The sequence below is a fragment of the Colletotrichum abscissum genome, assembly GCF_030869225.1.
Source record: "Colletotrichum abscissum strain IMI 504890 chromosome Unknown Scaffold_2.1, whole genome shotgun sequence".
NCBI classification, from domain to species: domain Eukaryota; kingdom Fungi; phylum Ascomycota; class Sordariomycetes; order Glomerellales; family Glomerellaceae; genus Colletotrichum; species Colletotrichum abscissum.
This window is the reverse complement of record NW_026850098.1, coordinates 102267-123827: the sequence shown is the minus strand read 5'-3', so window position 1 is coordinate 123827 and position 21561 is coordinate 102267. Positions and strand designations below refer to the sequence as shown.

The 21561-nt window shown below is 50.8% G+C and overlaps 6 protein-coding genes across 6 annotated transcripts; 1 reads left to right on the top strand and 5 right to left on the bottom strand.

Moving 5' to 3' along the window:
• Nucleotides 1-1706: 1706 nt before the first annotated feature.
• On the bottom strand, nucleotides 1707-4511 carry CABS01_00732 (uncharacterized protein; the record flags this gene model as incomplete). The annotated part of the gene is made up of 6 exons (XM_060534113.1): nucleotides 1707-1879; nucleotides 1934-2153; nucleotides 2208-2533; nucleotides 2626-3205; nucleotides 3293-4330; nucleotides 4461-4511. 6 exons carry the CDS (start codon nucleotides 4509-4511, stop codon nucleotides 1707-1709), a joined length of 2388 nt encoding a protein of 795 aa, XP_060401191.1.
• Nucleotides 4512-6291: 1780 nt separating this feature from the next.
• On the top strand, nucleotides 6292-6441 carry CABS01_00731 (uncharacterized protein; the record flags this gene model as incomplete). The annotated part of the gene is made up of 1 exon (XM_060534112.1): nucleotides 6292-6441. One exon carries the CDS (start codon nucleotides 6292-6294, stop codon nucleotides 6439-6441), a length of 150 nt encoding a protein of 49 aa, XP_060401190.1.
• A 5297-nt stretch (nucleotides 6442-11738) lies between these two features.
• CABS01_00730 (copper-translocating P-type ATPase) lies at nucleotides 11739-15574 on the bottom strand (the record flags this gene model as incomplete). The annotated part of the gene is made up of 2 exons (XM_060534111.1): nucleotides 11739-14668; nucleotides 14725-15574. 2 exons carry the CDS (start codon nucleotides 15572-15574, stop codon nucleotides 11739-11741), a joined length of 3780 nt encoding a protein of 1259 aa, XP_060401189.1.
• Nucleotides 15575-16337: 763 nt separating this feature from the next.
• Nucleotides 16338-16676, bottom strand: CABS01_00729 (uncharacterized protein; the record flags this gene model as incomplete). Its single annotated transcript, XM_060534110.1, has 1 exon — nucleotides 16338-16676. One exon carries the CDS (start codon nucleotides 16674-16676, stop codon nucleotides 16338-16340), a length of 339 nt encoding a protein of 112 aa, XP_060401188.1.
• Nucleotides 16677-18598: 1922 nt separating this feature from the next.
• On the bottom strand, nucleotides 18599-18955 carry CABS01_00728 (uncharacterized protein; the record flags this gene model as incomplete). Its single annotated transcript, XM_060534109.1, has 1 exon — nucleotides 18599-18955. The coding sequence occupies one exon, from the start codon at nucleotides 18953-18955 to the stop codon at nucleotides 18599-18601; it is 357 nt and encodes a 118-aa protein (XP_060401187.1).
• Nucleotides 18956-20046: 1091 nt separating this feature from the next.
• CABS01_00727 (uncharacterized protein) lies at nucleotides 20047-20427 on the bottom strand (the record flags this gene model as incomplete). The annotated part of the gene is made up of 1 exon (XM_060534108.1): nucleotides 20047-20427. The coding sequence occupies one exon, from the start codon at nucleotides 20425-20427 to the stop codon at nucleotides 20047-20049; it is 381 nt and encodes a 126-aa protein (XP_060401186.1).
• Nucleotides 20428-21561: the final 1134 nt, after the last annotated feature.

Genomic DNA, 21561 nt, shown 5'->3' with positions numbered 1-21561 from the left:
ATCATGTCTTGCGAATATACCATGGCGTGTTGGCCCGCCCACTAGCTACATAGATGTCAAAATCTAGACCAAAGGAATATTGTCTACTCTGCGCAAGATACCTATAACTTGACCTCTTTGCATGCTCTCTTCCGTAAAGTGATGTTGCGCTGGCAATATTTTCTCGTACAACAACGGCTTAAGAAAAGACCGTTCATCAAATCCGGTGGGGCTGCCATGAATCCACCCACGATGACTCACACTCGTCCAAGCTCCATAAATCCCAGCCTCGCCTCAACGAAGCATCTGCTTTTAAACAGGCTGCCTCAAGCACAATAGCTCAGGGGTAGAGCGCTGGGCTCATAACCCAGAGGTCCCTGGATCGAAACCAGGTTGTGCTATCACTTTTGAACTTTTGTTCCCTCGGACGATATTGCCTACTGCGAGGCCTGAGTTGGTGTTTGCAAGGCTTATGAGCTGTGCTGGCAGCATCGGCGCACGAGGTGTGTTGAGAACGATACTTCGTTTTCGGTGCGTGTAGATAGGGACTCGCGTCTTCGTTTACATAGTGCTAGTACCTTTGCCGGCGTGCCGGAACATAAGGCACGCAGCGCGTTCTGGTGGTAGAGATAGCCGCACGAGTATGGTGGTGTCCTAACGTTGTCGCGTGCTGTCCTGTTCATCGTATTCTAGCATGATTTGCGGATTACCTACTTCTGAATAAGGTACCTTCAGCAGTCACTCAGCTAGCTAAGGCACCTCACGTCGAGGATTGTCTCCAGTGCTTCGCTTGCCCAGCTGCACGAGAGGTGTCTCTTCAAAGGATACGAATGGGAGACTCATCATGAGTTCCAGCTTGAGCTCGCCGCACAAAGCCATCAAAATTTTGACTTCACCCGGAGGAAGATCAATTAGGCCATTGACAACAGCTTGGAGTCTCATGCCCACGGCTTAAAAAGTATTGCCCGAAGGATGATTCCCGAGAGGGTCGAAATAAATAACTCGATTACAATCGATAGTACTGTGCTAACAGTTGTCAGCCATTACAGGTGGTATTCGTGATATTCTCAATGAAGGTCTCAGGCATCATGTTGGGAGAGATTGTCTCTAAGGTGCCCGTGAGACTACTGACAGGTAAGCCGCCCAAGGCTGACAAGTACGCCGCAGTTGTCCGCCTGGGTCTGCTTCAACTAAGGTAGGTTGACGAGCTACCAGTATGCAGCTACTTGATCATCTCTGGAGGTTGATGAGGCCAGCATGGTAGGGGAAGCAAGAATACATGTGCCCAATACTTTCGAGGGGAATATTTTTAGCATGCTAGGATACTTCTAGATACTACGCGTGCGGCAAGGTTGAAACGGCAAAGTTTGATAGGCTAGCCACAGAAGCGCGTGTGCGACTTTTGCTATGAGTACCTTACCATTCACCCACGCTGCATTTGTGTTGGAATATACCTATTCTAGAGAGCCAACCAACATGACTAGAAGGGACCTACCTCATTTGTAAGGCCCAACATTGGTGTCTCGGTTTCAGAGCCATATATAGGACTTCTGTTCAAAACAGGTGCGGGCAACATGAGTTTTGATTCTATTCGTCGTCGTCGTACTTCATGCCATGATAGCTTCATGTCCAAATGCAGGGTACCTCCCACTAAAATGACCAGTCCTACCCTTCCTCGTGTATTCCATGCAAAACCATCACCAACGCGCCTCCATTCGTCAAAACATTCATCGCAATTTCGTCGCTTTCCGCGGCTTGAACGCCGGCTCAGCCGGTGGTTCCTGCTTTGCGATAATATTATCCACGCGGTCCCATATACTTTTCGGACTCCAATCGCTATCAAACATCTGAGAAATCCAGTGAAACGGATCTCCTGGGGACGTTTGATTGGTACAATGGCCTGCCAAAGAGTTAGTCAAGCTAAAACGTAAGTGTTGGCAGCGTTTTCACCTACCAGCATTCTTCATGTCCCTCCAGGTCTGCCTGCAAAATCCTTCATGTCTGTCTTGCAAGCCAGTCCAAAACCATCGGGCAACATGGTCTCCCAGGAAATCGTCGGCAGCGCAGTATGATTCGGGAGCGCGTCGGTAATATTGCCAATGAAGCAGAAGGATGTTTGCGCTCTTCTTCGCAACTTCGCAATATTGCTGGTAGGACTCTTCTTTATCTTCTTTCTGTAGTCTTCATCAGCAAAGAGTCCTCAAGCTGTATAGACGACCGCGTAATACCTCTTTTGCAGCGCAGAAGGAGGGGCTTTTCTTGTAGTGTTCTGTAGTCGCATCAAGCTCGTGGAGCATGATGAACGTCACGAGATAAACCGTGAAGAAGGATGTTCGAATCTTCTTGCAGCAGAGCTTCTCAAGGTCTTCAAGAATATGCTCGTGGTACTTGACCAGTCGCAGATGAGCCATAGAACGAAGTTGCGAGGTAGTCGTTGGCGGAGTAGGAATTCTGTCGATCAAAGGGTGATATTCGTCTTTGGCTGGTGTCATGCCTAGGCAATTTTGACTCTTCGGATCTTTGTTATAGATCCATGAAGGGCGTGTCAAGATGCCTAGCGAAGGAGTCTTGTTAGAACATGTAACGCCACATTTTCACAACTTAATTGATGCAGAAACCTGGATTCAGAGTGGGAAAAGCACTCACGCTGGGCGAAACGGAACTTGAACAAGTTGAGTAACAGACGCCGGTCGATGGGATGTTGGTCACAATCGTTGTAGTACTCCACTGCCGCTTTGTAGTGTTTCGAAATGAGCTGGTCGGTATCACCTCGATAGGCTTGCTCCTCCCAGCCCTTCACCGCGTTGGCCTCGATGTAAGCTTCCAGCTGCTCCCTCGACGAACTCACACTGGCAAGAGCATACGGTTCGAGTTTCGTCTCTTCTACCTCGCCCTTGTATTCGTTCATCCAGAAGTAGTTGATTTGGTCCGTCGGCATGGACTCTTTGTCGAACTTGCGAACCCGGATATTCATCGGTACAGAACACAGTCCCCGCGTTACGAGTTGGATGTCATGTTCACCTTCGTCAACCCACTTCTCGATCTCGATTATCTTGGCGGGAAGACCCAGCTTCGTGTCGATTCCAGCGTAATTGACATTGTAAAGGACGACATCGGCGAGTTTGGTTCGTATGCACGGCTGGCGGTGAATGACTTTTGAAGAAGTCAAGTCGACTTTCGCACAAGTCAAGCAGGGCCCATCGCGATTTGCCGCGTCAACTTCGCACTAATATCGCATGGTCAATATCGAGGATCCCATCTTCTTTGTAGCAATCGACCTTGCCAATCTTGGAAGAGGACATAGCCAACTCACCTTGAGACGCTGCATACGACATCGAATACACGCGCCAATTTTGCGGGTGTCGGCCACAGCGCGTCGGTCCTCGTCCGTCAGTACGCGTTTCCGTCGACCAGCTGACTTTGTCTCTCGTCCTTGACTGGAGATTTGTGACTCGGTGTCTTTTGGCCGAGGGACAATTTCCAACAGCCGGCCACCCTCGTCCCTTTCTTTTGCTGCCGCATTCCGCGCTGGCTTATGGTAGAGAGAAGGCTTGGAGGACATCTCAGAAAGTGACTTGACTCCACGAGCGTTTCCCGGTTGTTCTGGTGGCTCAAGCGGACTCGACTTGTTTGTGGGAGAGGTCAAGCACTGCTTCCAGGCTTGCTTCTGAGACCGTGATTGTTTGTTGTTGATTCGACTATCGCCTTGTGGACTAGGCAGAGAAGGAATTTCAGGTTGCTGATGAGGCACGGCGCCCCGCGAAGTCGGGTTGATCGAAGTTGGCTGAGAGAGTTCGGCAGATAACGGGAAACCGCGATGGAGCAGACGATTCTCTTGAGGCGAAACAATATCCTCTGGACTAGCAGAACCGTAAGACAGAGTTGTTGATCTCGGCGGAGATGGTATTTGCAAGCTCGCCGTAGTCGAAACACGTTCCCCGGGAACCTCCCAATGATTCATCCGCCCATCGTGGTTGAAGTGTTGACCATTTAGAGAGACCACTCGGTCGATAGTTTGATTCTCTTGCGGCCGAGTACCATCGTTCTGATGCACGAAGCAGCTGTAGACCAGGCCGACCGACCATGGAACTCTAGGCGGAAGAGTGCTTGTTTGCTGAATTAACCCACCCGATGAGCCATGATCGAGGGAGGATGGAGCTGGAGTCCAGCTAACAGCTTGAGACGCGTCGACATTGTAGGGCCCATTGATGGCTTGGTGAAAACATTGCGGACTGTTCTGGTTTTCAAGAGTGCCGTACTGCCAGTGGCCCTGAGTTGCCGAGTCTCTGTGTTGGCAATCATAGGGCGCCGAGTAAACGGAGCATCCAGCATCGTACAAAGTCTTGGTGTTCTGAATTCTGATTAGTCATTTTCCTTCTCCCTTCTCGTTTGACTCAGACCGTCTTTTCACGGTTCTAGGAAGAAGGTAGCCTGGGCAGAATTACTGCGAGAGTTATTGAGCTGGGTCAGGAATGGCTTACAAAGACGAGGGGGTCACAGTGCTCGGACCATTGAGCTCCTGAATCCTCCATCTTTTGGTATCAAATCGAGTGTGACTGCAGTTATCGCAAAGAGCAAGTGGTTTTCTTGGGTGTGGCATGAACCGGTGATGCACGAGCAAACCGAATTCTCAATCGAATGACCGGGAGAATTCGACGACAAGGGTAAGGCGCACTTGGCTTGTGTTCCCACCCGTTAATCGACTGTCAGATCTCGTGACTCGATGCTGCTCGGGATAATGTTGAAAAAGGATTGGCTTGAGAAGGTATACAAGTCGGACAAGTGGGTGTCTCCGAAGGCAAGATACCGATGGAAAACTGTAGCTTGAAGCATCCGAAGTCTATTTTTCTTTGAAAAATACATGTATGGTAAGATAACGCGGTTCCCCATCCCGCTTTAATGACATTTTGCTATCTTGGCGGCTCCCCGCTTCGAGGATCTACACCATCGTTCTTGAAGACCAGCCATGATATCCCACTACTTCTCTGTCTTTCCCAGCATTCAGGGAGACATTTCTTCTTCCTGTATGCGGATTGTGGGCATGCAACGGCATCCCTGTTTGTAGTCATAAATCATCCAGCGGTTGACCAAGCATGCTCACCTGTGTCGGCTGTGTCTGACGGGGGCGGCGCGAGAGCATTACCGGCGGCGCTCCCTACTGCCGTATCTTTGGACTTTAGGCCCACCACAGGCGTAGACATCGAATTGAGTGACGTACCAGAGGACGTGGACGAATCCAAAGTTGACCCGGATTTACCGGAAATCTGTGGCCCATCAAGACCACCTTTTAGCTCGTGCGTACGTTAATCTTGCGACTGGGGTTAGTGCGTGGGCGTTGAGCCTGTGGAGGATTCGAGATCCTGCGGCGGATAGGCTGCATGAAGGCGATACCAGGGTGCAGGCCCAGCATCCGGCCGTTGATTCCACATCAGGGAGCAAGCAATCTGAACCCCGGTATTAAACCAACAAGGCGCTCTCCGGGGAAGTACGGATGCTTACAATCTCTAGAATACCCAAGACATGATCTTTACCGCGGACCCTTACCGCGTTCTTGATCATGTGAGTCTGCAACTTACTACACAAAGTGACCTAGCTGGTTCGCATTTGAGTTCTCGCCGAGGGTGGACGCAGCCCGAGGATGGGGCCGCCGTCCACCCTCGATCACCGTCAAGGAGTACTTCGCGCTGACATACTTTTCTTAAACGCACTGTGCGTCTTACTCTCCTTCTGGTCTAGGCCGTCTGGAGAAGGTCTGTCTTGGTCTGTCACATTTCCCCGGTCCGATGGACCTGTCGGCTCGTAGACGAAGGTTGAAGGACCTAGAAGCAATGTGGAGGCGCACGTATACCAGGCCAAGTCGCTATCACGAAATAGGAAAATGCTTTCAAGCGCTAGTAGGTTCTAGATTTGAGACTATGGACCGCGGGAACAGGTGGATATTCTATGAATATGTCTGTTGGGCTGAGACTGCGAGGGCTATTCCGTGGATGTGGGTGGTGATAGAGCCCTCCCGAGATTCGAGATAACTAATGAGACACAGCCAGATTCACGTAGCGAAATTTTTCTTGGTCCTCTTTTCGTCTCAATTCACATCACTCGGTGGATAAGTAGCACACGATGCCTCGAAGGCAGTTGAACGTTTGATTGTACCGATTTCACAGGGCGCATACCCGGGAACGCGGCCTCGAAGAAATATTCGGCGGCCACAACTAACCGAATCCAAAAAGATCAAGATCCATCAGGTACTGTCCCATCTATTCACTGCACGTTCTTGGCGCCATTATTGGTCTCATGTTACGAATGCATTAATAGATGGGGGGTCAAAGGGGAGAGGGGGAGGGGAATAGCCCTCCATTCCAAAGCCTCAACCTACGCCCGTTGCGGGTTGGCGACTTTCTTCACGAGGTTAATAAGCCGTCTACCAGTGAATGCTCGAACGGGGATGGCCCTTCTCCCCATTGAGAGTCGTTTCCTCCGCAAGATCGCTGACGACCTGGCCGCCTGCACGCCCCAAGGAGAACGATCCAAGAGAGCCGCGTCTGGGATCGTTCGAACTTTTAGAGGGTTCACTTGGGCCGCATCGGGAGCTGAGTTGAACCCTTACGAGTTTGAGGACGTCGAGAGACGGGGAGCTGGACTCTAACCCAAAGTAGCGCTGTACAGGAAGTACGAGAACTTACGTGAGGTGCTTAATCGAGTACACCGAGGCATCGTCCGTTTTTTTTTTTACGCAATATATCTACGGCTGGGGCAGTATGCTCGGAAATATTCTCGTACCAAAGCATGCCACTATGATCACCAATGATTGCTGGGTCTGAAGCGCCTATATAGAGTACATGGAGCATGGAGAAACGCCCGCCCCCCCGTATTTGGTTTTGAGGGTTTGCGGCGGACCCCCGATTCCTGAGCTGTGTCTGCTTCAGTCGAGAACCTGAAGCTGTTGTTCTCATCATAGCAGCATACATTCTGAGTCCACTAAACTCAATGTCTCCATCTGCAGCTTAACGCGAGAAAGTATTCGTAGAACATTCCCAAGAATCAGACTGCACACCCCTCACGAGCCTCCTTGAGCTGACTGTCTATGTTGCCCAAGGTCTGATCTGTGACGAGCCATCCGGCTGCAGCATGCAACCGTACAAATAGCCTACTTGAAACGAAACCTATTTCCTTGAAATTGACCTGACAGCGCTCTTCAGCCCCTACCCGACACCCTGTCAGGCCGTTGTCTCGAGGCTTCAAGACACTGAATTTCAGATAGCGACTACCTAGTCACCAGAAAGAGACGACAATGCATCTGTGAGCCCACAGGATAGCCTATAACTCTTCAGCTTGGACAGTCGCAACTTCACGAGTTTCCGATTATTATCTCCGTAGTCTTTTGAGAATCCAAGAGACTCGAGCCACGAGCTCATTCTCAACCACACAGCATCACCCCAATGGGCGCTAATACTTAAGCCCTACGGACTCGGGAGCCCTGACACCACACGTAATTTGCATGTGGGTAATACTGTCTAGGACCCTTCACCCACTAGAGCCCATAGTGTGACAGGTGTCGCCGAAGGTTCCGAACAATACGAAGTGAGGATTAAGGGGCGCCGGGGTCGCACAACAGTAGACTGTCTCAAGAGTCGGCAGCTGAAGAAAGACTTCCACTAGCTTTGGGGCTTGCAGTGAAACAGAAAGCGGTCAGAATGATCTTGGCCATGACAGGTACTTCGTGCCTATCCGTGAACATCGTGAGGCCGGAACGGCCAGTCAGCAGCCCGGATACCGATGGACTGAATTTCCTGGCAACAGTGCAAGGATTCGAGGAAGTAGAATTCACAAGTGCCTAATCACTTGCCTACTTAACCACCATGGAGGCTCACTACCTTGAACTAGGCATATACTACCTATTCATGATCAGCCTACAAGCTATACGTGATGGGGGCCTGGAAGCGACCCTGAGATTTGGCGAAAATAATGTCTTCTGCCTGGGTCACCCATCAGTCAGAGCATCTTCAGGAAAGCCAGAGCAAGTTCAGTATTTTCTATATGAACTCATATTTAGAGGACACGCTGACGTTTTCCGAGGAGAAAACCAAGTGACAGACAGAGGTCGAGCTTCTGCGAAGTAATCTTAATGGTGTTAGTCCCGGCGAGGATCGTCCTGCCACAGCATCTGCGCCATACCCCTAGTGACCCCTAAAACGAAAAGTTAGCATGAAACAAAGGCAGTGAAAGCCCATGATGTAGAAGCTAATGTAGATGAGCTCTGTTCTACGTTTGGTTTGAGGCCGGCATGCAAAGAGGGGGAACCTACACAATGTGAGAGTGAGGAAGCCGGATTGCTCCGCATGACAGCGCAACGTCTTCTCGTTCAAGAGGCTTATTATCTCATGAGAGCGAAGCTAATGCATGTAAATCCAAGAGTAGTTCGGGCCAATTGTGTCACATATCAGATCTCAACTCCCTTCCACTGTGCCGTCGCAGATGCTAAGTATCATGCTGACGGTAATTTACTCCCCAGTGGACTGAGCACAACCGGCCGCCACTGTCTGTAGTTTTGGCCAGGCCCATCTTCCCAGCCATGTCTCCATATTGTTCTTGTCAGAATTGGGTGGTATGCGTGGCAAGCTACACTGAAGGGGAGAGGAATGGATGCGAGGGCGATCTTGGCATCGGCGCATCGTACAGCGTCGAGTCTCAAACAGCTGCATCACGGTTGTTATCACGGAGACTTACTAAGATCCTTGCATGCAGATGCTGCTTGAAATGGTGAGGCCTCTTTAAGCAAGAGAGCCGAAAAGTGACTGAAGTACAAGGAGAAACATCCAGTTCTTGTCGGGTTGAGTGGTGGAGATATACTTGTGTGACAAGGCCCTGTCGTCACCGCGCCACTGGCATTTAGCTGAAGTGGCTTGTTTAGTGGTGGGGTGTACAAATCCAAGAGCATCAACGCGTCCCAAAGATTTGATGGCGGCCCAGGGATTTGGAGTGCGCCCTAGACATGTACCAGCGGTGCCAGCCTTCTTTTCCTCTTTCCCCCTCTCGGACCTTTAGTTCCTTTTTCTGCCCGAGACCTAGTGTCGAATAGACACTGTAGGAGAGAACACTGTGTAGGATCTCACGTCCGGATAAGGGATGGGTGTGTTTCCTCCTTTTCCAGCCTGCCAACATCAGTGTCACACGTGTCCACTGTCGAGGTGATGGGACAACACTAAGAAGAGAGGCGAAGTAAGGGCCGGGGCGAGGCACGAAGGCCCGGGGCGGCCCTGGTGGCACAGAGATATTGCTTATTTCGCCGCCAGCCACGAGTCCTCCGCCAAACTTGGCCGGGCAGAATGGCTGGCTTCTTGCTGCATCCATCACCCTTGAGGTCTTCTTGTTCGGACTTAGGTCCCTTTTTGCAGCCCTATCAGAAATGTGCCATTGGTAGCGCCCTTGATGCAGATGGTAGCAGCTGTGCTAGGATCATTGATCTCTCTTCATCTGCTGTGATGTTTCCCCCAGCCTGAATCCGAGGTGCCAAGCATGCATGATGCAAGCTGATATCAATACTTCACATGCCTTTGCACTATTGTAACCGACGCCAATGTCTATCTTACGAGGAGACGCAGGGCGGTCCCCTATTTGTCCGAAGGTATTCAGAGAAGTTAGTTATAGGTAGTCGAATAATTATCAACAAGTTGATTGCAGTAACGTTGCTCCCGTGAACTGGGACTACGAAGACCATGCCGTGCCTTCACCCTCGAAGCTAGGTTCCGTGCCTGTAACCTTCTCGGCTGAATACAAGTAGCCTTGGAATTATGCTTGATTCAAAAGATAAAATCTCACCGGAGGTGAGTCCAGCTCCCCGACTTTCAATGCCAACCTGGTTTGGAGCTATCACGCGAATGAGACAATAAACGACGTGAGGACTAGGCATCGGCCGTAACCACCTATACTGACGCTCAGCCTAAGGCAGCAGCTTAACATGCACTCCCCATTTCAGTATGATCGGGAGATTTGCACGCATGTCCTGCCGGAGATCCGTCTAGAGCCAATAGACACATGTGTTGCCCATCACACTCTTCTTGGCAAGGACGGCGTTTCTGGACTGCATGCTCTAGCCTACATACAAGTTGTCACGGCCCGTGACGCGGGGCATGGGTGGGCAGAAAAAGCAACAGCCCTTCCTCTGACCTTAATCCTTATTGTACCACCGTACGAATAGAAATGAAATCATGGACAGCGATCAAACCATCCGGAATGTCCCCTGGCACCGCGCCTCTCTCATGCCTTGCCTAGTATCAAGGTCAAGCCGTGCTCGCAGCTCCTTCTACGATGTACGGAGGTACCGTACAGCCTTTTCTCCAAGGTACCGAGGGCTGCAAGTGTTCGGATGCGCGTCATTCTGGGTCGATGGGCTTGACTGAACTACCGCCTTCACACGTGGAATACGCACGCTCGATCCACACAAAGGTGTAGGGTTGAAAACCAAACCTCTCGCATCGTGAAGAGAGGGTAAGATCGTCCATTCGAAGTAAAGAGATGAATATGCAATGAACATGTAAATATCCAGCTGACGGTATCCAGGGGTCTGCCGACGACTAGTCCGTCACCCCGTCCCATGATGCTGCAACATCCCCGCGGCCCCGCCCCCATGTCCTCGTTTCTTTTTGCAGTTTGCATGGAGTGCCCCCACACCGGTGAGATGGCACATTGAATGATGTCGCGACACCCATTCGATGCCAGTAGACCGACTGGTTGATACGGCAGACAAAATGCAGCACGCCTCGATCTGTCTGCAGCATGGTGGTTCTAGAGCCCCTAGCCTTTGGTATCCCCCCTGACTCTCTCACCCAACCCCAAATGCACGGCTTCTAAACCAATCTAGCGTCTAGATCAGACGTCACTGGGAGGATACTGTTGGCTGAAGCATAGTGACGATATAGTACTGATTGGGTTCAGAATCTCTGACTCAAGTACTTACTCTGCCGTCAGAAGTACAAACATCTTGTCAAGTTGACCGCCTTGATCCCTTGATTCGCCCGAGTACTCTTGAATTAGGTGTATCCCCAAAGCATGGACAGCCTCGGGCACGAAGGCGTCGAGAGGCAGATACCTCAAACTTGGCGGTGGAAGATTCATGTTCACAAAGATGACCTGTGGTACCTTATCTCTTTCAAGCATTTCAATCACCTGGGTATACCCTACATGCAGCTGTTTCTGCCGAATCTCACATCAAGGGTGGAGAAGTGTCTTGCTGCCCATCGTTGATCGCGATAGGTGAGGCAGAAAGAATGAGAGACTGTCAACGTTGCACCCTAACAGCCCTGGTAAATTGAAATGCCAACGATCTATGAAGTAACGAGAACGGATGTGGTACCCCCTGGTCCACACTTTTTGTGTAAGTAGCTTACATTCAGACCATGTCAGTTGAAGGTAAGATCTGAGAGCTGAGATTCAGAGACTGCGATGGGGCACACGGAGCCGTGCCTCTACAACTCCTTGGACAGAGCTTAGCGAAGAAGGGCACGATACACGCGTTCTTGCAGACGAATGCGAAAGAGAGCAATTGACTCAATTCTCGTACCAGTAGTGGCAACACTTTGCGATACCAAGAAACCACAAACCAATGAAAAACAAGTTCCAAGCATCCAAAAGCAAAGAGCGACTATTCTTGTGGCAAATGTTGAATATGCCCCGACGCACATCCTCAGGCGCCCGCCTGTGAGCATCACACGCCCTCTCCGGAGCGGATCCCCCACCTGGGTCTGGCATGTAACGATAGAGGGCTAGATTGCGGTCCATCGCAAAAGGACCGCGGCGGCGATGACTGGAAGGACGCTGACTAGTTCACCCAAGCCCGCAAATTCGGGCGGAATCCTGGCGTTGACAAACGCGCCAGCGCCGAGGAGAATAGCAAACACGTTGTATACGAAGCTCCAGCCAAAGTTGAAGGCAATCCTGTGGATAGCTTTCTTGCTAATGGCAATGATGGTGAGAATCCCCGCAAGGCTCGGACGCATGAGAACGACGTCCGCGGCGGACTTTGCGACGTCGGTCCCCTCGTTCATGTGCACGCCAATGGTGGCCTGTGCCAGTGCAACTGCATCGTTAGTTCCATCGCCACAGAAGATGATGACTGGCTCTTTCGGCTTCTTCGCTCTGAATCGGCGGGCGTCGGACAAAGGTTGCGACAGTAGGTTCTGGATGTACTCTTGCTTGTCGCCAGGGGTGCATCGGGAACGAACGTTTAGATCTGAGATGCCCAATCGTGAAGCCACTGTTCGAACGGCACCATCATCATCCCCTGAGAGGATGTGAACAGAAATGCCGGAAGCCTGGAGATTGGAAATTGTTTCAAGAGCATCTGTGCGGATAGAGTCTTCGAGGCCAAAGACAGCAACCAAGGAGTTGTCCACAGTAAAGCAGAAGGCTGTGTAGCTCTTGGATAGGACTGATTGAACCCTGGGGTCGTTAGAGAGACCAAGCCAACGCGAGTTGCCAGCTCGAAGAGTGGCTCCGTCGAGTTTCGCCTCAACACCCTTGCCCGTTAGGGCCTTCAGATCCGTAACAGCTGTAGGTGTAGCAACGTGTGCTTTTAGATGAGTGAAAATGGCAACAGAGACTGGGTGTTTGATGGTGCCAACGAGGCCGAGAAGCACCGATCTGATGGCCTCTTGATCTTTTGTAAAGTATGTCTCGTGCGCAACTCTGAGATTTCCAGTTGTAAGGGTTCCGGTTTTGTCAAAGACAACGTGCGAAGTCTTATAGGCAAGCTCAATGCTGTCCGCAGATTTGAAGACGATACCCTTTTCGGCAGCTGCACCACTCGCGATTAAAATGACCATGGGTACTGCGAGGCCTATAGCGCATGGGCAAGATACAATGAGGACGGTGATGGCGTATGTTACCGCCTGGATAGTTGCTTCAGAGCCACCCTGCTTGCGGACCGCAATGCCAACAGCAATCCAAATCGAGAAAGTGATGATGGTGATGGCCATAACTACCGGTACGAAGTATGAAGCGACTCTATCGGCAATGTCCTGGATCTTTGGCTTAGAAAGCTTAGCCTCGTCGACCATTCCGGCGATATTGCTGATGGTGTTATTGCCAGGAAGTCTATTCAGACGAACGGTAAGAGAGCCAAAGCCGTTTACAGTGCCAGCAATGACTGAGGATCCGGTGGACTTTTCGATGCGTCCTGACTCCCCAGTCATCATTGACTCATCAACTTGCGAGAAACCTGAGATAACTGTCCCATCGGTAGGGATTCTGGAATCAGGGACGACCTTGAAGATGTCTCCGTACTGGAGGAGACGGGCGTCAATCTCCTCATCCTCACCAACTGAATTAACAATCAGAGCCGTCGAGATCTGAAGAGATCGTATCGAGATAGACTCGACGGCTCTTTGTCGCGCTAGAGCGCTCACATACCTACCAACCATAATGAGCGTTACAAGAAGGGTACTCGTTTCGAAAAACTCCCCAGTCGAAAGAGGCTTCTGAGAGACAAGAAACCCAAATGACACAACGGAGAAGATGTAAGCGGCACTTGTGCTTAGCACAATCAATAGATCCATCTCAATAACTCGTGAAAAGATCAAGCTCTTCAAAGCTTTTGGATAGAATGGCCCAGCAATTACGACTTGTACAATCGTCGCCAAGGCTAGCGATGCCGAGCCATATGCTATTTCTCTTTTTGGAAGAGGTGCCCAGGCCATTATGAGAACGGGAATCGTCAGGATAGTTGAAAGCAAAGTTATGCATCCCATGTTGCGAATGTGCTTGCTTCCAGCCTCCAACGAAGGATCCACTCGAAGTGGCGCCAGCGTAACAGGCGTTCCCCAGCCTGTTTCGACCAGATCACGGGCTCCGACGACCTTCGCGTCAAATTCAACATGAACAATGGCCTTGTCTATGACCCGAATGTCCGTGACACCATTGGGCCATGGATGATTGATGAAATCTTGGGGATCGCCAGGGCAGACGATGTCAACACTGGCAGCACCCTGCGTGGTGATCTTTTCGCATTTGAACTCAGTTGTACGTTCGAGATGTTTGATGACTTCATCCACCGAGCCGGCGCCAATGTTCAAGTCGAATTCGGCTCGAGCCAACACCAAGCTAGTCTTCAGGTTTTTGACTGCGTTCATCGTGGCCAGAGTTCGTCTGAGTTTTGTTTCGCACCCAGTGCAGGTCATGCCAGAAATGCTCAGCACGACGTGTTCTTTTCCAACAAGGCCTTGTTCAAGATCCTCGTTCACACTCTTCGGCTCAGGCGGTAACGATTGGTTAATAGGTCTCGACGGCGACTCGTCGCAACAGGAGTCGGCACATGATCCAACAATGCTCTGCGTTTTGGGCTTCGAGCAGCAACCATCGTTACATGTACCTGGTTTGATGCCAGACCTTGAACTGCGAGTTGGCTTTTCGCCGCATTTCCTTGGTCCCGGACGGGAAGCAGATTTGTCCACCCCGGAAGCGCTGCAGGAATCAACCGATGTGCGATGAAAAGACGCGGATGTCTTTGAAGATCGCTTCCTTTCGATGGAGGAGCGCTCACGAGGAGCACAGCAAGATTCCTGGCCGAGAGCAAGAAGTGCACGGCAGATACAGCCCAAGGCATCAAGCTTTGACTGATAAATCTGACGTACGCTTCGAGAATGACCTCGGCACGCCTTGCCGTCTTGGCCGCCAGTGCAGTTATTGTCTGTGGAGGCTTGTGTGGATCATATTAGCAGCTGGAAAAAGTGAGCTCTTTGCACGAGAATTTACCTTGGTAGGTCTGCGGAAGCTTTGAAGCCTTTCCGTTTGCGCACTCGCGCAGAGCGAGGCGATCGATGCAAGTAGAGTCACAGCAAGGTGACGTCTTGCCCTCACAACAGCCGGGTGTCTTCTCTCCACGAACGTCAGGTGCAGAACCAGAGGAGCAACAACCCTTTTTGCCATCGTCTGAGCAGATCTTTACAGGTTCATCACCATCAGATTCGGTCACGGCAATAACTTCGCCCGCCACTGCTTTGATTGATGTGGTCTCAGGGCAGTCAGTAGGTCTTTTGCCCCTCGCCGAGCCACAACATCCTGAAGAGCACTTCTTGGATTTTGGGGCACAAGAGTCCTGCTTGGAATCGGGAGTGTTGATCGAGGCCGCGATTGACTTGAAGGCGGGGTCGTCTTGTTCAGATTGGCATCCAACGCCAGGAACCTTCTTTGCGGACTCGTCAGGAGACTCGGCGATGGTATTGCTTTTAGCGCTGATTACAGCAACTTGTTCATTATGAGACCCATAGCAAGCGTTCGCAAAGTCGCCAACCTTGACCTTTGGAGCGCAACAATCTTCTTCGACTTGTGCTGAGTCAATGCTGCCGTCGTTGGACGCAGCGCAGCAGTTCTGGAGGATTGTGTTTCCAGAGTCCTTGTCTCTTCCATGATCGGTCGTCTTGCATTCTTCCACCTTAGCTTCAATGACGGCATTCAAATCGCTCTCCTCAACCGCGCAGCAGGTGTCGACAACATCAGGATAGTCGCGGTCCAATCCATCTGGGGGCGAGGCGACTAGAGGCGGGTTGTCCCTCGCGAAAGCCTGTTCCTGTGGAGGACCGCAGCAGCCGGATCCACAGGCCATTGAGAAAGTTTTGACGGCGAGTATATAGTTCTTGTGATTTTCTTCTCTGAGATTGTGACCCTGACGTGTGATGCGATGGACAGATGAGACGACACGTCGGCGGCACTTCACGGGAGCTTTTGGGGGAACTGCGGGTCCGGCTACGGAGGCACGTGCCCGGAGGGGTGGATCAACGCACACCCGCTTCCGGGTCGCTTAGGTAATGAGGCTAGACGCCACACTTAATGTGGCGGGGCAAGTCAATCATGGGCGGATTGTGTGTAATCCTTCAACTCCCTCGACTCTCGTTTTGTTCATCATTGATTGCTAGCTTCCACAACAGATGTTGTTTTAAGGACCTGAACATAATTCTAGCCGAAACCATAATTTGCATGAGGTTCTCGGAACTATAAGACTACACATGGCTCTCTCCCTTCAGGGTCTGCTTCTTCTTCCCGGACACAGAAGAGATACGCTGAAGGCCAAGATGCGGAGTCGAGGGCAACTGGTTTACAAACAGTACCATTTCGCACCATGATCTCGGCGCTGGGCACCGGATTAGACTTACATAAACATGATAGATCCGATACTTCTCTGGTTCATAGGTTCCTCCGGTCACAGCTGGCAAGCTCAGACTGTGACCACTGACAAACGCGTTGACGAAAGAATCCGACTGGCACTGAGCACCTGTACTCTACAGAGATCGCCAAACGTAGTATTTGACAATTCGTTGTCTCCTAGGGTAATCTCCCTGATAGCGTCAACTCAGCTGACCCACCCTACATTAATGCGCTCTCATAGACTTCTGGCTCTTCTTGCTTGACTTTCCGGCGGATGACTTGTGCCGTTTAGAACTGTACTCCAAATCGACCCTGTAGGCCGCGCTTCGGCTTGCTGAAGTCACAGATCCATAAGAGGTATTGCCGGATGTAGACGATTTGTAAGAGTTGTTGCTTCTTGAACACGAGCCTGATGCGGAGGGCGACACAGTGTCTGCGTTCTCATCCACAGGAGGAAACCCGTTGATCTTGGATAAGGCAGAACCTCGACGGTGAGAGCGACTGGAAGAGCCGTAGCCAAACCTGCGGCTAGCAGCCCCCTGACGGAGCTCACTGAATGCCATATCTGGGGTGGTCGCTCGTGTTGGGACTAGGCCGGTTGTTTAGCTCAATGGTTAACAGGTGTACATCGAGGATTGATAGACCCACGGTAACGTGCGCATTCGGCACAGCACCCATGATCACAAGTCTCAGACTCATTGACAGGGGCGGAGGTACCATGGCCTGGTGTGGCTTTTGGCATTGTACACCAGCCCTGGGTATTGGGACCTTGGTTACACTGACAACAGGTCCAGGTGCCACCCATCGCCTTGAACTGACAGTTGATCAAAGGACAGTCGGCATTGCTGGGTTGGGCGGTTGCATAACTCAGGTGTGAGCAAGGAGTCTCTACACCTGTTTCGAGATCAATCAGGGCCGAAGGGCAGTAGTGCCAGTTGATCGAAGTGTGTGAGCAAGGGTGGAGACGAGGGTGGCCGTGACACATGGTGAAAGATGGCAATGTGCAGATTTGTTTATACTTGACGAAACAAAAGTATGAAGTCACTGTAGTGAGATAGTCAACGACTGATGGCGGTAATCTGTGAAGTTGACTGGAATTCGCTTTCACCAAGCAGCTTCCTGTATCTTATATACTTCATCGTTTCCGCCTTCTTGATGACCTCTCCTTGCACATCATAAAATTTGTACAAAGTTACCGCACTTCCATGATCACTATTCCGTCCTAACTGCCGATGAACGCCTCCGTTGGTTTCTTTTCTCACAGCTACTGACACATGTTCACTTCTTACCAACCATCTCGAACACCACCCTCACTCCACATCTCATCTGTCATCACCCCTCGCTCACCGACAGTAAGGGTCGTGGAACCCAGGGTCAAAGATGGCCCCAATTGACTGTTTCTGGGATTCCAATGTCTCGGGCTGCATGGTGAATGGGTTGTTTGGCGTGAATGTTATGTGTTGCATCCATACTTGAGGGTGCGGAAACATAGATCAGGCAGCCAATGAAACAACCTGCTTGTGCGGCCAGGGCTCTCCCAACACGCCCTCATCAAATCTGGGTGAAGTCTCCGACGGGAACTCGCAGCTTTGTGTCACACCGGTCCACCCATTATTGCGACACGACGATCTCCACCGTCATCAATCTCTGTGTTACGCGTCTTACATCGCATCCATGGGGATGAATTCCTCCACGAGTGGTTTGAGCAGCGGATGAGAAGCCCGCCCTCCCGGTGCCTGGGTTCGTAAGATCTCGCTAGGAAGCTTGACGCATGACCATCTTGTGATAGTCAGAATGGAGGGTTTCACGATAATCACGATCCTTATTCGGGGCTAATATTAGCCCCGATGATACTTAGCCTCGCCAATCGGCTGCTCCAAAATCTGAGTGGTCGAGAGGAAAGTGGCGTGAGTTAGGAGGGGTTGGTTGGCTGGATCGAAATGCAAGAGTGCAGGATCTGGAGACTGAGCTGGGTAGCTGCTTAATGTGACCCAAGTTGGACCCCATCCGATCACGATCTCGAGATCATGTTCAACTACTCACAGATACGGAATCTGGGCAAATATCATGCAGGAACGCGGCACCGAAAAAGGTTGCGGACAATTTCATCACTTAGGAATATTAGATACATTATACAGTGTGAGACAATCCGGTTGTCTGAGATTCCCCTGCAAGCACCCATTGCCACCGACCATGGCGATGGATGTCACTATGAGAACTTGCTGGCTTACTCGACCACTGCGAGATTATTGAAGAGAAAACAAGTGGAACCTATCCTTTCTATGTGTTTCTGCACCCACCACTGATTCATACTATCCTTTCCTGGGTTTGGGCTCCTCCAAAAGATAGATTGCCATGACGTCTAGTCACTTGAGGATCTCAAGCTGAGTCTTTCTCCTTCTTTTACGTCACCTCCTAAGCTCCAAGAAGCGATTTGATTCCACAGGCCACTCGCTTAATTGCTCCATCATATTCTTGGAAATATTCAACCATCCATGGCGGCAGTACATGTCGAGCAGCAGATATGCTCGCAGCGGTACTGGTTTCCGTCAATGATCATGATGCAGCTACATCTGCCTCCATCGTTCCAACCCTTGCCACACCAGCAGCAGTTCCAGCATCTGTTGCGGCTTTCGTATGGGCAGTCTTCCAAAGGGCACTTTGGCAAGGCTCTCTGGTCATAGCCTGGGGGAGGAGGGTACGGAATGTTTTGTTGAGTGACATCTCTGCAGGTTTTGCGTTTGGATGGATCTTTTTTCGAGGATGTCGAAGCCTTGGAGCAATATTCGATATGAGTCTGGATATGCTCGCAGGGCAACTTGAAAGCTATGGTGTGGCACATGACGTCTTCGAGGTTTTCGAATGTAAATGTACTTTTCGATATGCGGATGTTGCAGTTCAAAAGTTACGAAGATAGAGAAGCTGGAGTTGAATAGTCAAATGAAGATTTGAGAGTCACAGGCACGATGCGATGCTCAATGTTCTGATGTTACTTTCAGGTCCTGAAATACACCTCGACTATTCTGGGGTTTCAATCCTCAACTATATACTCAGAATCTCCGGACAGAAGGTTACAGAAGAAGCAGGTTCGGCGATCTACTCCGACCTGTCGGTAAGCATATTGAGGCGGCCACGATTTCTTCCCCTTCCCCTGACGATCAGTTACCACTGCATTGGGTCCCAAGCGGAGGCTTTGGCGGCCTGTTTGCAAAAGGCGAGCAAATGACTCGCAAGATGCATCCAAGAACAAATAGTTTGAAGGGTTATTGAAAGGAAAACGTGGCAGCCAGGTCTCTGATATGTATCAGGGACCGACTTCGGACGCGTTGAATCCCGGGGCTTGATCCGTATCTGCTTTCCGTTAGAACAAAATCGCGACAGACACTTTAGTCAGGCAAATGTGCGAACCATTTGGGTGAAACACGCAGTAGAAAAGATAGCATTTCGATTGGTCTATATTACTTCATGTAATGCAAAGGCTCCCAAGCCTCCTCGCCTCCATCGTTCAGCCTCGTGCGTGGAGTTGGGCTCGTGGTGAATAGCCAGGAAGCAAGTTGATCACCAGGAGGCGCTCTCGGCCGACGATAACACCCCCTGCCTGATGTTCTCTCCAATATAACTGGTCTTCATCCCGATCCGTGTACGACCCGACATCAGCTGCTGGACTAGGGCTTAAAAGCCTAGACTCTGATACCCATCTTTCCACGGCCCATGAAGAGCCGAGAACTTGGGTGTGGCGGCTGGTGAACGAGCATCGAGTGAGATATGGCGCCACTTCTGGAATAGCAAATCGTCGGTCTGTCGAAAGATTCCAAATCACTCTTGCGAACTCCTCGTGTATTCTTCCCTGTCTCCACGTCGTCGTCTATCAATGAAGCTCAGTGGCTGTGAGGTGCTCATCACCTTGTCTTGCCCTACCAAGGTCGTCAGGACTCAGGTGTTAGTGTCCGCCGTACAATTTCTGCAGACTCGATGGTAGCAGAAAGTGTCTGGACTCTTCTTCATTTTGTGTCGACACCAGCGCAGTGTGTTACTTCCTCTGCTGCATTGACAACAGTTCCAATAGCCGTTCAACTCTTGCAAACGGCAGCCGCCGGCACTGCAATCAGGAGAAATCAGACAGCCTCCAGTTGCACAAGGATTATCAAAATCAACATTCTGGACCGCATTGGAAGTGACTTTATCGCAGGGAGTCTGAAAATTGCCATCCGAATCTCCTCCAGCGTCCATGCAAAATTCCCAATGGAAGACATTGTCAATCGGCCGAGGGCACGGCTGAACGTGGTGGTGGTGAAGGTAGGACCAAGTGCACATGGTTGATGTTCCTAAGCTGAGCTGAGAAGTTCCAAAGTTTTGGTAGTCTTCACGAGGGCTGCTGCCGTATGTTCTTCCCCGTTTAGGTAGTTGCAGGTAGTAAGGTATCGAAATGTCGACAACAGGAAGGAAAAGGGGTCCTAGACAAGATGCGGAGACCGATCTCGAGGACAGGAAATCCCGTGGTTGATCGAAATATCGCGTGACACAAAGATGCGAGCTCCGAACAGATGTTTTGTGTAAGCAGTGGGAGCCAAGAGACGGTTCGAGGAATTGCGGACTCTAGGCGAACTGGGTTGATTGTGTATGATGGAGCTGAGTGTCGATCTGGGCCGACTTATGAACAGAATTTCGATAAAATTGATTATCACAAGCAGTCTGCATCTGCTAGAGAAGGTAACAGTGGGTTGTTGAGCAGGAGCAAAGTGACTCAGTGAATCGGTTTGATATTGATTGGGACGGCACCCTTGTGATGTTTGATGCCGTTGTCGCCGAGTGTTTCGATACTTCTGAGTGCAGATATGAATCCTCTTATACACCATACCATTGGAATTTTCGTAATGTCCTTGACACAGCTCACAGCTACTTCTCCCTGAACCTCGAGTATTGGGCATCTGGCCCATCTCAAAGCCCCGGCCCGTCACTACCACGCTGTTGGGACCTGGCCACCTCATTTCTCTGATGTTTGCCTCACGAACCCTAAGGGAATGGCACGATTTCTCTTCCAGGCTTCAATAATTGGCCGCCATTGTCAAACCTATGGGTCGCAATTCAGACTGTCCCTCCGGAGAATGGCGAAGCACGTGGCTTGCCCATGCTTACCGGTCTTGCAACCAGGGTTCTCTTCAATGTGAAGTTCCAATGATATCAAGAGGAATGAGACACAGAGGCACACTTTTGTAACAATGCACAACTTCGGGAAAATTGCCTTTTCGTCGCCCATATGGAGGCCACATGAGATGGGCATGGCAATCAGCCACAAAGGCGCTATTCACCCCGGCTCCCACGAGTTGCTATCCTCGTTTCCGGGCTCCTGGTTCCGGGCTCCAAGGCTGATGAGACTAGCGATAATGTTTACCCATCATCGCGATATTCGAAGGCGTTCTAGAAACCCCTTAATGTGTGTAGAGCACC